General features: G+C 42.1%; 1 protein-coding gene across 4 annotated transcripts in view; it reads left to right on the forward strand.

The window, feature by feature from the left end:
* Positions 1–16879, forward strand: part of LOC134360004 (cohesin subunit SA-2-like) — a 109499-nt gene that overhangs the window by 14722 nt on the left and 77898 nt on the right. For all 4 annotated transcript variants that reach the window (XM_063073977.1, XM_063073976.1, XM_063073979.1 and 1 more), the window contains exons 6-9: positions 7477–7614; positions 10397–10507; positions 11818–11914; positions 16669–16745. In XM_063073977.1, the coding sequence (XP_062930047.1) occupies positions 7477–7614; positions 10397–10507; positions 11818–11914; positions 16669–16745 (423 nt within the window). The remainder of the gene's footprint in view (positions 1–7476; positions 7615–10396; positions 10508–11817; positions 11915–16668; positions 16746–16879) is intronic.

The raw sequence follows: 16879 nt of genomic DNA on the forward strand, positions 1-16879 counted from the left end.
CATTCCAGACACCCACCACATTTTTAAGAAATGTGCCATTCATCTTTGAACTTGTTCCTCTCACTTTAAATGTATACTGTCTAGTATTAGGCATTGCAATCTTGGATTAAAGTTTCAGACTATGCAATCCATGTCTCTCATCTTATAAACTTCTATCAGGCCTCCCCTCAGCCTTTGGTGCTCCAGAGAAAGCAATCCAAAGAGCAAATGCTAGCAGCATTTTGGTAAACCTCTTCTGTGCACCTTCCAAAACCTTAACATCTATTGCTCTACCTTCATCAATCACTTTCATTGCCTCCTTGGAGAACTCAAGTCAAATTAATAAGAAAGAACTTGTACCTAATTAGGCTGTAGCTCTTGGAATATTCATAAATCCTACTCTTAAGAATCCTCTCCAAAAGCTTCCCTACCACTGGCATGTTATGTACTGGTCTACAGTTTCTAAGAATATCTCTATTTTCCTACTTGAACAACGGAACAACAATAGGTACTTGCCTGTCCTCTAGGATTTGCCCATGGCTGGACAGGACACAAAGATCTTGGTCAAGACCACAGCAATCTCATTTCTTGTTTTTCAGTAACCTGGGGTACATCGAGTCAGGCCCAGGGAACTTATCCTCGTAGAACATATAACAATACAGCACAATACAGGCCCTTTAGCCCACAGCCCTCCATATTACTTTCAACTGTGTGTCTAAGAGTCTCTTAAATGTCCCTAATATATCTGCTTCTACCACCACTCCTGGCAGCATGTTGCTGTTTTAATTTTAAAAAAAACTATCTCTGGCATCATCCCTATAATTTTCTCCAATGACCTTAGAATTATACTCCCTTGTATTAGCCATTTCCACCCTGGTAAAAAGGGACCGTCCTTTTTTACCAGGGGAGTTTACCACTGGCTTTCTATACCTCTTATATACACCATATAATTTTCCTTAGCTCTAAAGAGAAATGCTCTAACTTGCTCCACCTTACTCCGTAGACCATGCTCTCTAATCCAGGTAGAATCCTCATAAATCAAGTCAAAGTGTAAAGTATTTGTTAGCGAAGTACATATGGCATTGTACATAACTCTGAGATTCATTTTCTTGTAGGCATACTCAATAAATCCATAATAGAATAATAACTAATAGAATCAATGAAAGACCACACCAAAAGAAGGAAATAATAACAAATAAATGGACATTAAATATAAAGAACATGAGGTGAAGAGTCCTTGAAAGTCAGTTCATAGGTTGTGGGAACATTTCAGAGATGGGCAAGGGAAGTTTTCCCCTTTAAAGAGCCTGATGGTTGAGGGGTAATAATTTTGTGAACCTGATGTGGGCCCTGAGACACCTGTACCTTTGTGATGGCAACAGTGAGAAGAGAGGATGACCTGGGAGGTGAGGGTTTCCCATGATGGATGTTGCTTTCCTGTGACAATGCTTCGCATGGATGTGCTCAGTGGTGGGGAGGGTGTTACATGATGGATGTAATGTAGGATTTTATTTGAAGGGCATTGGTGCTTCCATACCAGGCTATGATGCAGCCAGTAAATATCTCAACCACACAGCTATAGAAGTTTGTCAAAGCTTTAGGTGTCATGCCAAGTCATCACAAATTCCTAAGGATGTAGAGCTGCTGCTGCCGTGTTTTTTTTCCAAATTGCACTTGCATGCTGGCCCAAGGAAAGATCCTCTGAAATGCTAACACCAAGGAATTTAAAGTTGCTGACCCTCTCCATCTCTGATCCTCCAATGAGGACTGGCTCATGGACCTCTGGGTTCCTCCTCCTGAAGTCAACAATCAGCGAGGTCTTATTGAGATTGAGTAAGAGGTTGTTGCTGTGGCAGCACTCAGCCAAATGTTTCAATCTTCCTCTAATATGCTGATTTATCACCACCTTTGACTCAGCAGACAGCTGTGGTGTCATCAGGAATCTTGCATATGGCATGGAGCTGTGCTGAGCCACACAGTCATAAGGGTAAAGTGAGTGATACAAGGGGTGAAGCACACAGCCTCTTGGTGCACCTGTGCTGATGGAGATTGTGTTGGAGATTTACTGCTAATCCAAACAGGCTGGGGTCTGCAAGTGAGAAAATTGAGGATCCATTTGCGCAAGGAGGTATTGAGGCCAAGGCCTTGAAGTTACTAAGTAATTTTGAGGGGATGATGGTATTGAATGCTGAGCTGTAGTTGATACAGAACATCCTGATATTTTCACTTTTGCTGTCCAGATGTTCCAGGGTTCAGTATAGAGCCAATGACATGGCACCTGTTGCTCTGGTAGGTAAATTGAGAAGTGACTTGGATACACTCCAGACAGAAGTTAGTATGTTTTATCACCAACCTCAAAACACGTCATCGCTGGATGTAAGTGCTGCTTGGATGATAGTCATTGAGGCAGGTTATGATGTTGTTCTTGGGCACTGGTATAAGTGAAATTTGCTTGAAGCAGGTAGGTATCTCACACTGCAAAAACAAGAGGTTAAAGATCTCAATGAACTCTCCAGCCAAATGATCAGCACAAGTTTTAGTACTTGGCCAGTACCCCGTTTGGGCTGATGCTTTTTGTGGGTTCACCCTCCTGAAGGCTACTTGCACATTGGGCCCAGAGACTGAAATCAGAGGCTGTGGGAGTTTGTGATGATTCCTCTATGTTTTGACACTCATAGTGAGCATAGAAGGCATTTGGCTCATCTGGAAGCAAAGTCCTGTTGTTGCCTATGTCACTAGATTGTATGTTTTAGGAGGTATTAACATGCAAGCCATGACACAACTGTTGAGCATTCTTCATTGATTCAAGTTTAGTCTGGAATTGCTACTTTGCCTGTGAGATAGCTTTCTGGAGATAATTCCTAGATTCCCTGCAACTTTCTTGGTCATTTAACTTGAAAGCCTCTGACCTGGCCCTCAAGCAGATTGCGGATCTCATGGTTCATCCAGAGCGTCTGGTTGGGGAAGGCTCTGAATTATTTTGTTGAGCACACTCATCAACAACTATTTTAATAAAGTCTGTGACTAACATGGTGTATTCATTCAGATCCACAAATGAGTCCTTGAATATGGCCTCGTCCACCAACTTGAGGGAATTCCGTAGCCACTGCTCAGCCTCTTGCGACCATCTCTTTGTCCTTGTCTCTGGAACTTGCTCTTTAGCCTCAGCCTGTATGCAGGTAGGAGAAGGACAGCTAAGTGATCAAGTGGAGCAGTAGGCATTCCTTATCTTGGATAACAGTATGATCTCTGGTGCTACAGGCTATATGCAGATAGTAACTGGGCAGGGTTTTCTTCAAGCAAGCCTGGTTGAAGTTCCCAACCATGATTTGAAATGTTTTGGGATGGACTGTTTTTTGTTTGAAGACAACATTGTGCAGTATCTCAAGTGCTTAATTATAGTTGGCCATTGGTCAGGATTATGGAGGAGAACTCCCTAGACAAATAGAATGGATGGCATTTGACCATTAGGTGTTCATCGTGAAACATACATGACACCTTTTGCCTTTTCTGAATCAGCAGTTCAGTCTATCCCGTGAATCAAGAAGTCTTCGGATCTGATCATTGTATCTGGCATGCTGGGAGTAAGCCATGTCCAGACTAGAACACAGCAATTGCTCATTTCCCTCTGTAGCAATTTTGCCTTCAGAGCCTCAGTTTTTTTTTTTCTCTCCAGTAACTACATTTGCAGACAAGGTGCTTGGTAGAGTGGGTCTCATTACTGTGTTTCAGCCTGGTTTGGAGTCCGCCACCCCCAACCACTCATCAATTTGTATGGCAACTTTGAGGGATCTATGGATATGGACTCCAAGATCCCTCTGTTCTTCACAGAGCTAAGAATCCTGTCATTAACCCTGTACTTTGCCTTCTAGTTCAACCTTCCAAAGTGTATCACTTCACACTTTTCTGTGTTGAACTTGACCTGCCATTTCTCAGCCCAATTCTGTATCCTATTAATGTTCTGTTGTAACCTATAACAACTTTTTATACTACTTAACAACAACCTTTGTGTCATCTATAAACTCACTAACTCATCCTTCTACTTCTTCGTCCAAGTCATTTGTTGCCTTAACTCATCCAGTCGGGCCGAGGGAACTTAACCATCTTAACAATCTTCAGGAGACTGGACAGTACCTTTTTAAAATCTGAAATGCCCTAGTGCATTAGCATGCTTCACAGTGATCTCTCTATCCTCTATTCTCTAGTAAATGATGATGTAAAATACCCATTTAGGACCCCTCCCACATCCTCCATGTTCCCTCCTTGAGTGTTCCTACCCCCTCCCCCACCCCCACCCTCACCCTCACCCCTACCAGTTATCCACTTGCTCTTGTATGTATGTTTTCCTGCTAGAAAAGAACTTTACATGGTCCCTCCCTGGCATTCCTAATTCCCTTGAGTTACTTTCTGGCTTTATAATCCTCCATAGGGTTTTTATTATTTTAGCATGCTAAAACTTGTATTGCTTCCTTTTTTATTCTTGACTAAATTCACCACTTCTCACATAATTCCAGGGTCCTGTATTATGAGAGTATATCTGTCATGCCTTGGTTTTAAACAGCCTCCATTTGTCGGATGTGGACTTTTCCACAGCAGTTGCTCCTAATTCACTCCTCCTAATTCCTGCCTAATACTCTTGTAATTTGTCATGCCCCAATAATACTCTCCTGCAAGGTCCATAATTGTCCTTATTTGTAGTTATTTGAACATTTAAGAAGTTGAGATCACTTCTCTGACCTCTCCTCTCACTGAAATGTCAGCCCATGTTCATTTCCCAACACAAGGTCCTGTATGGCCCTCCTCTGGTTGACCTATCTACATACTGATTTAAGAAATCTCTTGGATGCATTCAATAAATTCTGCTCCATCTAAACCTCTTGAAGTAAAGAAGTCCAGGTCTATAGTGGGAAGGTTGTAGTCACCCACATGAACACCCTGTTGCTTTTGTACTCTCCCTAATCTGTTGGCATAATTGTTCCTCAGTGTCACAATAACTATCAGGGTGGGTGGTGTCATTTTGAAATGTAATCCCATCCAAGTGATTTATCTTTTTATGCTTGCATTCTATCCATATGGACTCAGTGGATGAGTCCCATCTGGGTACAGCTGTTATATTGTTCCTGCTATGTAACAGAGCCCACCCCACCCAACTTCTTTCTCTACCTTTTCTAAAAAATCAATGTGCTGAAAAATTAGGTATCCAGTCCTGTCTCGACCAAGTGTCTGTAATGGCCCAAACATTGAGCACACAATTTAGTTATCTGGGTGTAATTGGGTGGCAGGCACTCACCTGGTTGGAAGGACCTGTTACTATGCTGTATTTCTAAAAAGTAATTATAAAAAAAAAAATCCACATTCCAGGGAATGAAGTCTTAGCCTGCTCACGCTCTCCCTTTAACCATTCTTCTAAACTCCAAGAAATATGGACCCAATCTGATAGTCCAGAAGATCTAGGAGTAGAAATTAGGCCATTCAGCCCATCAAGGCTGCTGCTATTTGATCATGTCTGATTTATTTTCCCTCTCAACCTGATTCTCTTGCCTTATCCCTGTAACCTTTGACATCCTCACTAATCAAGAACCTATTAAACGCAGCTTCAAATATACCCAATGACTTGCCTCCATGGTTGCCAGTGGCAATGAATTCCACAGATTCATCACCCTCAGGCTGAAGAAGTTCCTCCTCATCTCTGCTCTGAAGTGCCATTCTATTCTGAGGCAGTGTCCTCTGGTCTCACAATTAGAAACATTCTCTCCATGTCCATTCTATCTAGGTCTTTCATTATTTGGACGCTTTCAATGAAATCCTCCCCTCATTCTTCTAAATTCTAGTGAGCATCAACAAATACCTCATATTAACCCTTTAATTCCTGGTATGAATCCCGTAAGACCTCCCGATCCACTCCAATGCCAGCACATCCTTTTTTGTGGTTCAAAACTGTTCACAATACTCCAAATGTGGTCTGACCAATGCCTTATAAGGTCTCAGTGTTACACTTTTTGACATCTAGTCCTTTTGAAATGAATGCTAATATTGCATTTGCCTTCCTTACAAATGACTCAATCTGCAAGTTAACCTTTAGAGAATATCCACTAGGACACCAAAGTCCCTTTGCACCTCTGGAACCATACCAGAATCTAGTGATTCTTGAAGGATCACAACTAATGCCTCTACAATCTCTTCAGCCACCTCTTTTTGGTCCCTCAGGTGTATTCCATATGATCCAGGTGAAAAATACTTAAGTTCATCAAACATTTCTTTGTCTGCCTCTCTGGCATAATTTTTCAGTGGCCCAATATCCACTGTTGCCACTCTTTCATTCTTTATATATCTGAAAAAAAACTTTGGGTATTTCCTCTTATTGACTAGCTTACCTTTACATTTCACCTTTTCTCTCCTGATTGCTTTTTAGTTGCCTTCTGTTGGTTTTTAAAAGCTTCCCACTAATTTTTACTATATAGTATGTCCTCTCTTGCTTTTATACTGTCTTTGACTTATCTTGTTAGTCATGATTGGAGTAGGGCTAATTTTTATGTTCCTACTATTAAACAGGATCTCACAAAGTTTGATTGAGAGAAGTTTTTAGCAGATAAAGTAAAGCCAGCAAGAGGATGGCTTTTGTAAGTGAGATAGGGAGAGTTCAGAGGCTGCATGCTGCTGCTTTAGTGAAGGGCGAGCTGACAGGATTAGGGACCCCTGGTTGATGAGGGATGATGAGGCAGGAAAAAGGAGGCATGTCGGGTATGGGCAGCTTGGATTGGGGAGTACAAGGGATGGAGGAATACCGAAGAAGGAACTCGGGATGGCAGAAATGAACATCCTTGGCAAATAAGGTAAAGGAGAATCCTAAAAGGACATCTGAAAGTATATTAAGAGAAAATTGTTTGCTAGGGAAAGAGTGTATCATCTACGTGTAGAGCCATGGAAGATGGATGAGATCTTAAATGAATACTTCTCATCAGTATGTATTGTGTAAAAGGTCATGGATGCTCAGCAAAAGAGGAGGCATTGGTGCTCTTGAGGCATATAAAGGTGGATAAATCTACAGGTCCTAACAAAATACATCCTTGGACATTGTGGGAAGTAGGGAAAGAAATTGCTGGGACTGTGATATTTGTATTATTGCAAAGTGATTAATGTGCCAGAAACGGAAGGCTGGTGAATCTAATATCAGTACTGGGTACTTTTTGAAGGGGATTCTGAGATGCAGGATCTATGTGTATCGAGAAAGGCAAGAACAATGACAGTGCAAAGTAGAACCGGCCACTATAGAACAGTTGTGGTGAATACCGTGGATATACTTACCGTAGAAGTTAGTCAAGGACACGCTGATAGTATTAGATGAAAAGGAATGGAATGGGGGGGGAGGTTTCTGAGCATTAAATCAATATAGACAAGTCAGACCATTTACCTTCCTCCTGTACAGTAATGCTTTGTGTTTCATTAAATCACTTGCAATACCCATTGTATCTTACCATCCTCACAACCTATTGGCAGCTTTCAAAAAGACCGAAACAAGTGTTGGCAGAAAGTAACCAGACAACAGGGAAAAAAAGTCGGCGGATGTGGCAGGATAGTGACCAAGAAGTCAGCGACCTGTCTGTGACAATTAAACAGCCTAAAGCTGCCTTACAGGTGAGTGCTGGATTGAGAGGTGATTCCTGGCATTTGGGAGTAGACTTCATTGGCTTGATTGTTACTGATTTATATATATTGCTTTTAATAACAAGATGGCATGCCATTTGAGAACTAGAGGAGTGGTTGGAGGCAGATAGTGGAAAGATTGAAGAATACATTGTGAAATGAGAAAGGGGCAGAGCTATACTAATAAGGGCTTTTATATGGGATGTTGTGGTGATGTCTATATTTTGATGGAAGTGTTCTGATAGCTGATACCTGTGAGGGGAAGAAATGTAAATGTATCTGGAAATTGAAAGTGTTATGCTGAGCAAAAAAAAAAATTAATAAACTATATAGAATCTTTTATTTGCAAGCTGATATTTGGAACTTAATAGATTCATGTTGTGGAGGCTGATGAGGATTAAGCAACAGTGGAAGCAATGAGGGCTGGGCCTGTGAGACAGTTTTTGAGAAGCTGAGACTGTCTCCATTGTACTGTAAAAGGTGATAAGGCAACAGGTAAAGTTTGGCAGCCTCAAAAGGGGGAAGGTGGTGTTAGCAGCAGAAAGAGAAGATTTGTGGTTTAGATGACTTTTTCATTTCTCAGTTCAGGTACAGAATATGAGTGAAATGCTGGAACTGCACAAAACACTGGTTTTGATCAGCACCCTGGTTCCGCTGGTTGAGCTATTGCCTCAAAGGTCAGAATTGAACCCAGATCACTGGACCTCTGGTGCTGTCTGTGGAGTTTGCACGTTCTCCCTGTGACTGGGTGGGTTTTCTGTGGGCATTGCAGATTTCTCCCATGTTCTAATGGCTGCTAGATTGCATCTAATGAATAGGAAATTGTCAAATTTATGGGGAATGATGGGTAAATGAGAATAAATCAGGAATAATGTTGGATTGGAGTAAATCAGTTCTTGAAAGACAGTTTTTGTGCTCTATGATTCTGTGCTGTTGCTTGAGGGATGTGACACCCTGAGAATATACAAAGGGAATTTGAAAGGACATTTTTCGAATTGGAGATTTTCAAGTATGCAGATAGATTGTGTGGACTGAGGACAGATATTGCAGGTGTGATACATTTAATCTAAGTTGAAGAACTAAGAGTTGTGATACAGCTGGTGCAGCTGCTATCTCAATTCCGGTGTCAGGAGGTTGGATCCTGTCCTCTGGTTCTTTGTGTGAGGATGTTGCATGTCCTGCCTTTTTCCTCTGACTTCCCTACAGGTACTTGGGCTTCCTCCTACATTCACCATGTGCTGATTGTTAGGTTAATTTGTCACTAAATATCCCCAAGTGTAGAGGTGCTGCAGTGTCTATGAAAAGTATTCACCACCCCTTGGAAGTTTTCATGTTTTATTGTTTTGCAACATTGAATCACAGTGGATTTAATTTGGCTTCTTTGACACTGATCAACAGAAAAAGACTTGTCAGAGTGAAAACAGATTTCTACAAAGTATTCCAAATTAATTACAAATGTAAAACACAATAATTGATTGCTTAAGTATTTACCTCTATCGTAAATCATCACTGGTGCAGCCAATTACATAATTGAATGGAGATCTGTTTTTGGAGACTAGTGTACAGTCAAGCTGTTATAATTTGATTGTAGGAAAAATACATTTGTATCTGGAAGGTCCAACTACCGGTGAGTCAGTATCCTGGCAAAAACTACACCATGAAGGCTCTATGGTCTGATAAAACCAAAATTGAGCTGTTTGACTATCAGCCTAAATGCTATGTTTGGCGTAAGCCAAACACCACACATCATCAAAAACACACCATCCCAACCGTGAAGCATGGTGGCGGCAGCAACACTCTCAGGGCCTGCTTCACTGCAGCAGGTCCAGGAAGGCTTATGAGGGTAGAGGATAAAATGAATGCAGCAAAATACAGAGAAAACTTGGAGGAAAACCTCATGCAGTCTGCAAGTGAACTGTGACTGGGAGAAGATGTGTATTCCAGCAGGACAATGACCCCAAGCATTAAGCCAAAGCTACACAGGAATGGCTTAAAAACAACAAATTTAATGTCCTGGAGTGGCAAGTCAGAGTCCAGACCCCTATCCAATTGAGAATATGTGGCTGAACTTGAAAAGGGCTGTTCACTCACAATTCATGTGTAATGTGACAGAGGTTGAGTAGTTTTGTAAAGAATGGGGAAAAACTATAGTGTCTGGATGTGCAAAGTTGAGAAGACCTATCCACGTAGACTCAAGGCTGTAATTGCTACCAAATGTGCATCTACTAAATACTGACTTGAAGAGGGTGAGTAATTATGCATTTAATTATTTGGTGTTTAATAATTGTAAAAAATTTAAACCAATTTGTATAAATTTGTTTTCACTTTGACACAAAAGAGTCTCTTTCTGTTGATCAGTGTCAGAAAAGCCAAATTAAATCCACCGTGATTCAATTTTGTAAAACAATAAAACATGAAAACTTCTGTGGGGAGCTGAATACTTTTTATAGGTACTGCATTTACAGAGGACAATTAACCTATAAATCAGCATAAGACGTATGAGGGGAGAATAAAGTAGGTTTAGTATTTGTAAGTGCTTGATCAGTTTGCATGATGGGCTTGCTGGGTCTGTTTTAGTGCTGTATGATCTAGAGAAGAAGAGAATTATCCATTCAAAACATATGTTGCAGGGTATATGAAACTCGCTGAGAAGAGCTTTAACCACATTTTAAAAATGTACCTGCTTCTGACCTAGGAGGCTATAAATTAAGTGTGGGATAAAGTAGATTATTTTCAACTAGCATTTTCAACTAAATGTTTATTGCATTTTCAGTCATCTAGGAAACCAACACAGTCATTAATGTTAAAAAGTTCCATTCAAAGACAACAAAAAGAAGTCAACAACTTATTCGAAGCAGTAAAGTTGGCAAAGAGTGCCATGCAGGTCAGTGCATGAAGTGGATTCCATCCCTTTTGTTTGTGGGAGTGGAAGGTATTGAAGTGAACCATCTGAACTTGGTTTCGTTGTGAGGAAATGTAGTGTGAGAAAAGATGGTTTCTTGGGGATGTGGAAGGGGGAAAAGATGGCACAGAAATCCTGTTAAGATACGTGTCAGCCAGCATTGAAAAGAAAGGTTCTTGAAGATGTGACTGGCAAGTGAGAATACCAACATTAAAGATAGAAAATGCTGGAAATGCCAGAAGCACTTGTGAAAAGAGAAACAAACCACATTTCAGGTCAAAGACCCTATGTGTTAAAACTGGAAATGTGAGAAAACAAATTGAAGTTACAGAGGGCGGGAGGGGATAGAGGAAATATTTGTTAATTTGAAACCAGACCAGAGAAGCCCCTTTGCACACATACATGTACGTGCACACACAGACAGACTCACACAACCCCAGGACAGCTACCTCTGGGCCTCCAACCTCTAGTCTCTGTCTCAGACTTGCAGACATCAGCCCTTGACTTCCGTACTCACTGACTTTGGTCTTCGACCTTTGACTTGAATTCTGGGCCTCAAAATCCGGACTTATGTGGGCTGTCTCACCAGGACTAACCAACCTGTGTGGTTGCCCCTAGTCCAGACTCTCAGACATCAGGCTCCAACATGTGGGCACACAGACCCAGGGACTTCAACCATTTGGCTTCCAGACTTATTGACTTTGGCTTTGAATTCTGGGTCCCGAACTCTGGATTTACATAGGCCTCTAAACCCACAACTCACCAACCTGGAGGGTCACCAATCTTTGTGTGTGCATGCATGGACCTCTGATCCTGTGATTTCTTGATCTTGTGGGTCATCAGCCTTTGTCCATGGGTCCTAATGACCTCCAACATTGACCACAGGGATTGCTGGTCTATATTTCAATGCTTGATGACCTGACATCCAACCATTGGGGAAACGCTGGCCTTCTACCACAGATCATTCCAATGTAAGCTCCGGTTCCTGGCCTGACTCTCCATTTACTGCCTCTTCTATCTTCCCCCTCATCCATGTCCCTAAATTCTAATCTGTCCCCAACTCCCCACGCTACCCCAAAACCAACCCTAAAAACCCCAAAAAAAACACAACCAAGTTTGGAGCCACGATGGTACAACACAGCAGTGAAATTGTTGCGCTGATAATCCAGAGTTCATTAATGTGGAATTTAAGGAAGAATATAATTATGGTAAAGAAAATAGTGAATATAACTGTTAGCTGGGAGTAAAATGTATGTACTAAAACTGCTTGTGTTTAACTGTCACACCCACAGACACTAGTTGATGAATGGTTGGAACTTTACAAGCAGGACAGGGAGGCTGCTTTGCTGGAACTGCTCAACTTCTTTATCCACTGCTGTGGTTGTAAAGGTAAATGCTATATGTGATGCTTGAGAACAGGATTAACTGTTCATTGCTGATAATGCATTCTGCTGACTTAGGCCCAGATCCTGAATCTTTCCAGAACTGAGTGGCAAGCAGGTAGTAGTGGAGTGAAATGGGCAGTGCAAATGCTGCTTTGCGATTTGAGGAGAAAATGCTTGCTCTCAACTACTCTCCTGACTTCCAATTCAGAGACCAAATGTGATTTATTTGATATGGTAATTGAACATCACTTGCTCAATGCTTCAAGTACTCCTCTCAAGGGAATCAAAAATCAACCAATCCATAATAGACACTTGATGGTTATCTCTTCATATGTGAAGTGGCTCAAGAAACTCCAGTTTGATTGAAATCATCAGATTGTAAGACATGGAAGCAGAATTAGGCCATTCAGCCTATTGAGTCTGCTCTGCCATTCCATCATGGTTGATCCTGGATCCCACTCAACTTTATACACCTGCCTTCTTGCCGTAACCTTTGATGTCCTGCCGGATCAGGAAACAATCAACTTGTGCCTTAAATATACACACGGACTTGGCCTCCACTGCAGTCTGTGGCAGAGCATTCCACAGATTCATTACTCTCTGGCTAAAAAAAAAATTCCTCCTTAGCTCTGTTCTAAAAGTTCGCCCCTCAATTCTAAGGCTGTGCCCTCTAGTTCTAAATACCCCCTCTCCACATCCATCCTATTTAGTCCTTTCAACATTTGGTAGGTTTCAATGAGATCCCCACACATTCTTCTAAATTCCAGTGAGTACAGGCCCAAAGCTGCCAAACACTCCTCGTATGTTAAACCCTTCATGGAATCATCCTCATGAACCTCCTCTGGACTCTCCAATGATAACTCTCCAATACTTCATCCTTTCTGAAACATGGGACCTAAAACTGTTGACAATACTCCCAAGTGCAGCCTGACTAGTGTCTAATAATGGCTCAGCATTATCTTGCTTTTATATTCTATTCCCCTTGAAATAAATGCCAACATTGCATTTGCCTTCTTTACCATAGACTTGACCTGTAAATTAATCTTCTGGGAGTCCTTGCATGAAAACTCTTGTCCCTCTGCACCTCTGATGTTTGAACCTTCTCCCCATTTAGATAATAATCTGCACTATCGTTCCTTTTAAAAGTGCATTATCGTACATTTCCCAACACTGTACTCCATCTGCCACTTTTTTGTCCATTCTCCCAGTTTAAGTCCTGCTGCAATTGCATTGCTTCCTTAGTGCTACCTACCCCCCCCATCTATCTTCATATTATCATCAAACTTTGCCACAAAGCCATCAAATCAATTATCCAAATCACTGTCAAACAATATGAAAAGTAGCGGTTCCAATACTGACCCCTGAGGAAAGCCACTAGTCACCGGCAGCCAACCAGAAAAGGCCCCTTTTATTCCCACTTGCTGCCTCCTGCCTGTCAGCCATTACTCTATCCATGTCACTATCACAAGATTTTATCTTGTTAAGCAACCTCGTGTGGCACCTTATCATATGCATTCTGAAAATCCAAGTGAATGACATCCACTGCCACTCCTTTGTTCACCCTGCTTGTTACCTCCTCCAAGAACTCTAATGGATTTGTCAGGCAAGATTTCCCTTTACAGAAACCATGCTGACCTTGACTTATTTTATCATTAGTCTCCAAGTACCCCAATAATAGACTCCAACACTTTCCCAACCACTGAGGTTGGGCTAACTGGCATATAATTACCTTTCTTTTGCCTTCCTCCCTTCTTAAGAGTAGAGTGACATTTGCAATCTTCCAGTCCTGCGGGACCATGGCAGAATCAAACGATTTTTGAAAGGTCATGACCAATGCATTTGTTAATCTCTTCAGCAATCTCTCTCAGGACTTTGGGATGTGATCCAGCTGACTTATCCATCTTAGACCTTTGTAATAGCAATGGCACTCTGTCTTGTTCCCTGACACTCACGGACCTCTGGCACTCTGCTAGTGTTTTCCACAGTGAAGACAGATGCAAAGCATCATTTATCAGTGGCCCAATAACAACTCTCACCTCCCTTTAATCTTTATATAACTGGAAAAAAAACCTTTCGGTATTCTGCTTTATATTATTGCCTAGGTTTCCCACATAGTTAATCTTTTCCCTTATAGCTTTTTTAGTTGCCTTTTGTTGGATTTTAAAAGCTTCCCAATCATCCAATTTCCTGCTCGCTTTTGCTACCTTATATGCCCTTCCTTTGGCTTTTATGCAGTCCTTAACTTCCCTTGTTAGCCACAGTTGCCTACTCCTGCCATTTGAGAACTACTTTTTCTGTAGGACATATCTATCCTGTGCTTTGTGAACTATTCCCAAAAATTTCAGCCATCTCTGCTCTGCCATCATCCCCGCCTGTATCCTCCTCCAATCCACTGGGCAAACTCCTCTCTCATGCCTCTAATTTCCTTTTTTCCATTGTGATACTGATACTTGTGAGTTGTGCTTCTTTCTCGCAAATTACAGGATTAATTCAATCATATGATCATTTCCTTCCTAGGATTCCTTTACATTAAGTTCCCTAATAAGATCTAGGTTATTTCACAAGTTGGCATTTTCCCGAGTAGGCATTCAACAAATTCCTTCTCTTGCGATCCAACACTAACCTGGTTTTCCCAATCCTCTTGCATATTGAAGTCCCACATTACAGTTGTGTCATTACCCTTGCATGCCTTTTCCAGCTCCCTTGGCAATTTCAATCCCACATCTTGGCTCCTATTTGGAGGCCTATGTATGATTCCCATAATGTTTTTTTTAACCCTTGCAGTTTCTTAACTCCACCCACAAAGATTTAACATTCTCTGACCCTATGTCACCTCTTTCTAAAAGATGTAATTCCATCTCTTACCAACAGAATCACACTACTGCCTCTGACTTCCTGCATGTCTTTTCGATACAAAGAATATCCTTCGATGTTAAGCTTCCAACCTTGGCCGCCTTTTAGCCATGACTCAGTAATGTCCCCAACTTCATACTGACCAATCTCTAATTTGCACCACGAGTTTGTCCACCTTCTTCCAAATGCTAGGTGCATTTAAATACAGACTTTCAGTCCTACATTCTTTGCCTTTTTAAATTTTGCCTCTATGGTACAATTTGACTCTTGGCTCTGTCTGCATTTGTACCCTATCATTAGCTTGTCCTTCCTTACATTCATGTTACATCTATCATCTACTTGTAAACCTGCTAGCTCATTCTAAGCTCTATCATGCTGGTTTCCATTCCCCTGCCATGTTAGTTTAAACCATTCCCAACAGCTGCCCGCTGGTCCCCTGAGATTCAGATGCAACCCGTCTCTTTGTACAGGTCATACCTGCCCCAGAAGAGGTCACCATGATCCAGGAATCTGAATCCCTGCCTTCTGCTCTAATCCTTCAGCCATGCATTTATCTGCCACCTCATTCTAGTCCTATCCTTACTGTCGCGTGGCATAAGCAGTGATCCTGAGATTACTACCCTTGAGGTCCTGCTTCTCAGCTTCCTTCCTAACTCCCTGTATTCTTTTTTCAGGACCTCCTCCATTTTTCTACCTGTGTCATTGGTACCAATATGTACTACGTCTTCTGTCTGCTTACCCTCCTTTTTCAGGATATTGTGGACACATTAGGAAACATCGTGGATCCTGGCAAACTACTGTCCATGTTTCCTTTGCGCATCCACAGAATTGTCTGTCTGACCCCTCACTGTAGAGCCCCCTATTATTGCTGCCATCCTCTTCAGTTCCCTACACTTCTGAGCAACAGGGCCAGACTCAGTGCTGTTGCCTCCCCTAGGTAGCTCGTTCCGTGGTGCGTCTCCTTCCCCCACCCCCCCAAACTGTACTCAAAGTTAAGTACTTATTGTTGAGAGGGACGGCCACAGGGATGCTCTCCACTATCTGATGTTCTCCCTTCCCTCTCCTGATGGTCACCCATTTATCTGTCTCCTGTAGCTTTGGGGTGACTACCTCCCCGTAGCTCCTTTCTATCACCTCTTTACTTTCCCTAACAAGCTGAAGGTCCTTGAGCTGCTGCTCCGGTTCCTTAACTCTGGCGCTAAGGAGCTGCGCCTTGATGCACCTGGTGCAGATGTGGCTTTCGAGGAGGCTGGAAGTCTCCTGGAAATCCCATATCCAACACCCAGAGCAGAACACTGGCTCTGTATACATACCCGCTATTCTCTCAGATTTAAATAAGGAATGAACTTACCTACTTACCTTGCGTCTGCCTGTTCCCACCAAAACCCTGTTAAGCCAAAGCTTTAGGAGGGAAGAGTGGAGAGTGTGACTGAATGGGCTGTAAGTGGAAGGTAAGATGTGGAGGCAGAGGAATGGAACTCCAGACTACTCCAATGATAACTACTGCCACGATGACTGCTCTGCTAGGCAGTACTCCTCTTTTATAGAGACACGGTTTTTAAAGCTCTTTGCTGGACTCTGGGAACGCTTCTGTTATGTCTGTGCAGTACTCCAATAAAGAACCCCCATCGGAAAAACTTAATGCTTTTTAGAGCTCTTCGCCGGATCTGCGCGGGAATGCTCCTAATGCGTTTGCGCAGTACTCCAAATTGTGCAAGAGGAGCTCCTTTCTGCAAAAGTAAGCATAAGGGAGGGGTAAAAGCTACTTTCCTGTAGTACTTTGCCTTTTGTTTGTCTGGAATCAAACTTGAACAGAGTGGTCTGCTTCTGTTAAGGAGTCAGTCTTGGAGATGATGAATATGATTGAGCGGGTAGGAATTATATATTACTTTTCTGTCACTTCAGGTGTCATTACTTCAGAGATGTTCCAAAAGCTTCAGAATGCAGAGATAATTCGGAAGATGACGGAGGAGTTTGATGAGGTATATAGTGAGATATAAGACATTGGAGCAGAATTAGGCTGTTTGGCCCATCCAGTCTGCTCCACCACTCAGTCATGGCTGATCCTTTTATCCGTTCCTCAGCCCCACTCCCTGGCCTTCTCCCCGTAACCTTT

Source organism: Mobula hypostoma, chromosome 21 (assembly GCF_963921235.1).
Source record: "Mobula hypostoma chromosome 21, sMobHyp1.1, whole genome shotgun sequence".
In the NCBI taxonomy this organism is placed as follows: Eukaryota; Metazoa; Chordata; class Chondrichthyes; order Myliobatiformes; family Myliobatidae; genus Mobula; species Mobula hypostoma.